Source organism: Oncorhynchus nerka, linkage group LG3, assembly GCF_034236695.1.
Source record: "Oncorhynchus nerka isolate Pitt River linkage group LG3, Oner_Uvic_2.0, whole genome shotgun sequence".
Lineage (NCBI taxonomy): Eukaryota > Metazoa > Chordata > Actinopteri > Salmoniformes > Salmonidae > Oncorhynchus > Oncorhynchus nerka.
The window spans coordinates 57,668,001-57,674,872 of record NC_088398.1 but is presented as its reverse complement, the minus strand read 5'-3'; the positions used below and the strand labels follow the sequence as shown (position 1 = coordinate 57,674,872).

Below are 6,872 nucleotides of genomic sequence, written 5' to 3'. Positions count from 1 at the left end.
CTAAGGAGTGGCTCCGTAAGAAGCATCTCAAGGTCCTGGACTGGCCTAGCCAGTCTCCACACCTGAACCCAATAGAAAATCTTTGGAGGGAGTTGAAAGTCCGTGTTGCCCAGCAACAGCCCCAAAACATCACTGCTCTAGAGGAGATCTGCCAAGGAATGGGCCAAAATACCAGCAACAGTGTGTGAAAACCTTGTGAAGACTTACAGAAAACGATTGACCTCTGTCATTGCCAACAAATGGTATATAACAAAGTATTGAGATAAACTTTTGTTACTGACCAAAATACTTATTTTCCACCATAATTTGCAAATAAATTCATTAAAAATCCTACAATGTGATTTTCTGGATATTTTTCTCATTTTGTCTGTCATAGTTGAAGTGTATCTATTATGAAAATACAGGCCTCATCTTTTTAAGTGGGAGAACTTGCACAATTAGTGTCTGACTAAATATTTTTTGCCCCACTGTATATGCAAATACACATTTTTTAAAACTTTTTTTTTTACATTTCACCTTTATTTAACCAGGTAGGCCAGTTAAGAACAAGTTCTCCTTTGCAACTTCAACCTGGCCAAGAAAAAGCAAAGCAGTGCGACACAAACAACAACAACAACAACACAAACAGTTACACATGGAGTAAACAAACATACAGTCAATAACACAACAGAGAAAAAGTCTATATACAGTGTGTGCAGATGAGGTGACAGTTATTTTTGGAAGCGATGTATGTTTCCCCTTTTTTGTGATAAACACCATTTGCAGTGTTCTATTTGTGACACTCGTTTGTGTAAGGGTTGATAGTCAATAGGCTCGGTGCTGTATGTTATGTATTAAACTAATAATGAAGTGATTGAAGCAAGACTGGATGTACAAGGATCGAGGACACTGATACTCTGTATGTTATTGTATTGATGATCTTTAGAACACTGTCATTCTGTAGCAGCTTGCAAAGTCACTGTCTTTTGATGCTTAGCTTCTGTGTGAGAGGTGTCTCCCTGTTTGCAAACTTGTATTGAATCGAAGTGATTTATGATTGACTATATCCGCGACTGCTCTGCTCTTTTGTTCACCTGAAATCCTCTCCTACACCTTAGCCACGTGATTATACCCATCCTACCTGTCGGAACTGTCAAACCGGTTATGCCATAATCATAACCAACCACACAACCAGATAAAGGGAGGTGGGGAGTGGTAGGAGGTGGTGCTAGAGAGTTGGACAAGACATCCTCTTCATTCTTTACACAGAATTTGAGGATTGAGGTGTTTTTTGTGTTCTTTAACAGTGCTTTCAATTTGGATTGCGAAGCATCTTTTGAACTAAGAAAAAGGCAACTCAGGAAGAAGAATACAGGACCAGGAATGACAGTAAGCCTCAGATTTACTGTAGAGGAAAGGAAGAGGAACAAAATAATATTCAAAGAAGTTCATATATTTGCTTCAGGCTTCATGCTGTAGGCTATGGGAGGACTATGGTAACAAATGAGTCATAGAAACTCACTCATACGACCACATATTATCATTGACTCAGTGAATAAGGTAAACCGTTTAATAGTCACTGTGCTCTCTGCCACACAAAATTTATATTGTAAAGACGTAGGTGATATATAGATATACATACAGTATATACACATAAAAGTCCAGCAGACACACATACATTCACACAGGGACAAATACATAGACTTAAAGAACATAAAGAACCAACACCCACACAAACTCCCAGAGGCAGCCATGAGGGTTGTATTGGTGCTAGGAGGCCTAACTATCCTGGTCTCTATGGGCCTGGCCCTGATCGTCTTTGGCCAGCCCCTGACAGAAGCCAAGCTGACCCTGCAGAACCTGCATCTGGATCAGATGCAGAGGGCGCGCGTCAACCAACTCAAGGAGAGGCAGTGGGTGGAAAACCTGCTGAAGGGGCAGTTAGACTCGAAGAAGAAGAATGTGGAGGAGATGGAGGCAGACGTGAAGAAACTGACCGAAGAGGAGGGGAAGAAGAAGACTGAGGTCGAGGCCTGCCAGGCAGAGAAGGTGAGAGAGATCATTACTGTTCTATAAATACTAGACAGACCTGGGTTAAATACTGAACATATAGATCATTGGTGTACTATAAAGACTAGACCAGGACTGCCCAACCCTCTTCATGGAGATCTACCATCCTGTTCATTTTCAGTCCAACCCTTACCTAACATACCTGATTCAGCTAGATAAGGCATTGGTGAGCAGCTAAAAGTAAAATCTAGGTGTGCTAAATTAGGGTTGGAGCGAAAATCTGGAGAACAGCTCTCCAGGTACAGGGCTGCCCTTCACTAGACAGACCTGGGTCGAATACTGAACATACAGGTATGTCAAGTAATGGAGCTGTTCAGTGGAATGTGCTGAGTAGAAGGATTTGAAGGACTCTGATAAGGATTTTTAGTATGTACAGCAAACAGTAGGCGTGAATGTTATTTTTCCCCTTTACCTATATTTGTGTTATCTCTCACTTTGGCACAAAGAAACAAAAGGAGGAAGTACTTGCACCCATACAGAAGGAGCAGAGTGATATTGAAGGTATGTGAGTCTTTTCTAGTAGAGTTGTTATTCTTGTAGCCACTTGTGCCACAAGGTGGTGAAATTTGGTAACATGTCAGCCACTGTAACGTAGTGCATCTCTCTCTCTGGGTGCATTTCTGAAGTGGTTTCCCTTTGCTTCTCTTCTCTGCTCTTCTCTTCTGATCTCCTCTCCTTGTCTGTTCTCCTCAGCGACGTTCAAAACTGAAAAGGAGGCTTGGACTGGGGAGGTCACCACACTCAAACAGCAGTTGGAGCAGAGGAGCAAAGTGTGTGGTTTTGTGAAGGACTCAACAGATACAGCGTAAGTAGCAGATTTGTAATACCTTGGCGATTTTTTAAAATATATTTTATATATTTTTTATTTAACCTTTATTCAACCAGGTAGGCCAGTTGAGAACAAGTTCTCATTTACAACTGCGACTTGGCCAAGAAAAAGCAAAGCAGAGCGACACAAACAACAACCCAGAGTTACACATGGAGTAAACAAACGTACAGTCAATAACACAATAGAAAAAAAAGTCTATATACAGTGTGTGCAAATGGCGTGAGGAGGTAAGGCAATGAATAGGCCATAGTAGCGAAATAATTACAATTTAGCTAATGAACACTGGAGTGATAGATGTGCAGATGATGATGTGCAAAAGAGCAGAAAAGTAAATAAAAACAATATGGGGATGAGGTAGGTAGATTGCATGGGCTATTTACAGATGGGCTATGTACAGCTGCAGCAGATCGGTTAGCTGCTCAGATAGCTGATGTTTAAAGTTAGTGAGGGAAATATAAGTCTCAACTTCAGTGATTTTTGGAATTCATTCCAGTCAAAAATAGACCTGTACACAAGTCTACTCACAGCACAGGTGAAACATCAAACAAAGTTCATGATGATAATAAAACCTCTTGTTTTCTCTAGGAAATTATGTCCACCCAAAGAAGGAGCAGCAAAAGCTGAAGCGGCCCCTGTAAAAGCTGAAGCGGCCCCTGTAAAAGCTGAAGCGGCCCCTGTAAAAGCTGAAGCAGCCACTGTAAAAGCTGAAGCGGCCCCTGTAAAAGCTGAAGCGGCCCCTGTAAAAGCTGAAGCTGCCCCTGTAAAAGCTGAAGGTGCCCCTGTAAAAGCTGAAGCTGCCCCTGTAAAAGCTGAAGCGGCCCCTGTAAAAGCTGAAGCGGCCCCTGTAAAAGCTGAAGCGGCCCTTGTAAAAGCTGAAGCGGCCCCTGTAAAAGCTGAAGTGGCCCCTGTAAAAGCTGAAGCAGCCACTGTAAAAGCTGAAGCGGCCCCTGTAAAAGCTGAAGCTGCCCCTGTAAAAGCTGAAGAGGCTCCTGTAAAAGCTGAAGTGGCCCCTGTAAAAGCTGAAGCTGCCCCTGTAAAAGCTGAAGAGGCCGCTGTACAAGGTGAACCTGCATCTGTAAAAGTTGAAGCAGCTGCTGTTTAAAGCTGAAGCCGGCCCTGCTCCAAAGCACTAAACGGCTAAAATTTCTCTCAGAATAACATTAATGGTGTGTAGTCATTCATTCATGATGCACACTCATTTTTATGTTTTTTTTTTGTGGGTAATCTTGGCAACCCCATGTAAATTACACCATTTATGTTATGTAGTCTGTACACAAAAGATTAGGCTGTGGGCATTGTCAATGTGTCAGTTTGGCACACTATGTAGCCTAAAGAAATTAGGTGCTGTTCGTTTTTAAAAACTATGAATATCTTATCAGTTTTTAAATAAATGTTTTTTGTTTTTCATTTACATTTTTATAAAGCCTTTTAGTTAGGCACAGAAAACATGGAAAGAGAAACCACTGCCTTTCCCTGTTGATGGTTCTGTGATGAAGAGGGAGGAACTCCTATCAAACCTGCACAGTTCAATACCAATATAACTTAGACCATTAAAGCTTTAATACAGCTTACCTTATCATCACCATCATTGACTGCCAGGGTAAAACATAATATTGTAACGCTGTTGGGTGTAATCTGCCAGGGTAAAATGGAGCCGGCTGGTGGACGAGTAATATGTAAACGTAGGGTGACAGTGAGCCACCAGCAAAATAACCATAGACGAGATGATGACAATGGCTTATTAATAGGCATAAATAAATAGTATTTCTATGATTGCAGTCCTCAAAGATTGAATTGCAATGAATCAGATTCAGGCGCAGTTTTTTGTGCTTTGGAATGTTCAGTATTCCTGGGATACCATGCTGTCACCATGTAAATGATATAAAAACATTTATAAAACGGGTTGTTTGGATCCTGGATGCTGACTGGTTGATAGGGAGTTATAGCACAACAATCCCCGCATTCACCGGGTAATGCCTGTTAAGAGTTCAATTTGATTCATCAATGCGCATCCACTATCCACTAGCCTGACTGACGCGACTCACGGTACCACACAGGAAGGAAGAGCTGTGACTCACTGGTCTGGGAAGGAGGCTGTTTATTAATGCAATATTCACTCAGAAATTCAGCAGAAGGATTGATTGGTTGAGACCTCTCCTTGTTTGGATTTGAAAATCCAACATTTGTAATGGAAGGGGGCGGCACTCAGGGGCTTTGTGTGGCTGTGGCTGTATGTGTTTGAGTGAGACAACATCAAAACAGCCTTTCCAGACTCTCAAGTCAGGAGGACTTTGAGTTTGGAATCAGCCAGACTACTGTCCCACAACCCAGCCAGTCAATTTATATTATAGCCTTAACATCATCTCCCCCGTTAAAAAGTATCTAAACAATTTCCCCCCATGCTACTAGGTTAGCATTTAGTTTGCAACAGTTAGGGTTTGTCTAAACCTTGCTGCCTGCTTCTCTGACCTGTGGAAGGTTTATTGCGATCTCCTCCGTGCCATGCATATGAACGTGAAGTGACTGACAGTTTCTCTGAGCCAGACAAATTCATTTATCAGGATCATTATAATGGATATATCCAAAGAAATTGCAAAAGAAACAAACAAATGTAAAACAAAGGAAAGTACACATAGGTACTGTCATTTCAGCTGCTTTCTTTAGTTGGCTACAGCAAAGGAGATGTACAGTAGCTATCCTGGAGCTACATGCCAATGATTTGTTTAGCATAGCAATCATTGCAAAAAATAATGGATAGAATGAACGACCAGCCCATTTAGCTAACAACTTAAGACCTCATAATTATTTAAAAAATGTTTGCATTTTATCGCACCTACAGTATGGTTTTTATGATCATGGGACATTTCCCACTAAATACACCCACACTCCTATTCAAATAGTCATCTCTACTACTCAGCTGTTGTTGTCTTTTCACTTGCTTGAGGAAATGCAGTAGATATTTACTGAAGTGGGAATGAGATCTTGGACTTTGATCCAACTGACAATGATGTGCTTGAAGTTGTATTTCCATCACAGTAACGATGATGCACTGGGTACTCTGATCATGATGTGTAATAAATTAATGTTGCGGTTTTTCTTTGCTTTACTTCTTTGTCCATAAGCTTCTGATTGAGGCTTTTTATACTTTTTAAACTTAAAAAAAACGTTTTGTTATTCTTACTTTTTCAAGAACTGTCTGTTCAAAAACATACTGAAAAATAGTTTTGAGTTTTGGAATGGCATCATATTTCATGGCCATTCTGTAGTACTTATCATGGAGATGGTCAAAAACAAACTATTGTCTCACAGGTTCTTAGGGAGAGGCTCTGCCTCATTTCACAATGCCATTACTAACAAAATCAAATCTAAGATGGTAAAAGAGAATTTCCATATTCTATTTCCTTAGAACGATAACCAGGAAGCTTTGTCTCAATCCGGTTTAGTATACCACACACACAGATGTGTGCTCACACAAACAAAAACACACATTTGTACCATTTTTACCTGGATCACATTTTTGCGCACCAGTTCAAAGCAAGGAATTGGAAGGATGTACAAAGAGCTATTAGAGTATTGATAGGGAGAGTAAACAGAGTACGTCAGTGGACATGGAAAAGTAATTTACAGTACACAGCAATCAGTATACATCATCTGTTAGTGAGAATCTAAATATGACCATTATTTTAAGCATGGCATATAACGGAAGATCACAGCCTTTAAGTGGAATGCTATTCTATGAAGTGTGACGTCACATGGGCCTACAGCTCTTGTTTCGGAGAGCCAGGCTGCCTTCCATTACTACTTAGTTATTGTGACACAGAGTCACTGTAGAGGAGCCAAACACCTGGGACCACACATAAATAGAGAGTTATAATTGATGAACAACTGTGTTCAGGTCAAATTCAATTGTGATATGTATTATTCATTTCCTTCATTATCGGTGTCATTGATATTCTAGGAATGGATTAATTTATTGAACAATGTTTGTTAAATA

General features: G+C 40.6%; 1 protein-coding gene across 2 annotated transcripts; it reads left to right on the top strand.

The window, feature by feature from the left end:
• Positions 1 to 1,203: 1,203 nt before the first annotated feature.
• On the top strand, positions 1,204 to 5,980 carry LOC115111361 (neurofilament heavy polypeptide-like). 2 transcript variants are annotated; one of them, XM_029637348.1, is made up of 5 exons: positions 1,204 to 1,368; positions 1,807 to 2,028; positions 2,496 to 2,550; positions 2,743 to 2,854; positions 3,464 to 5,980. In XM_029637348.1, exons 1-5 carry the CDS (start codon positions 1,363 to 1,365, stop codon positions 3,978 to 3,980), a joined length of 912 nt encoding a protein of 303 aa, XP_029493208.1. In that variant the 5' UTR covers positions 1,204 to 1,362; the 3' UTR covers positions 3,981 to 5,980. The 2 variants fall into 2 exon arrangements, with proteins under 2 accessions (XP_029493208.1, XP_029493200.1); XM_029637340.1 differs by having other exon boundaries at positions 1,204 to 2,028.
• Positions 5,981 to 6,872: the final 892 nt, after the last annotated feature.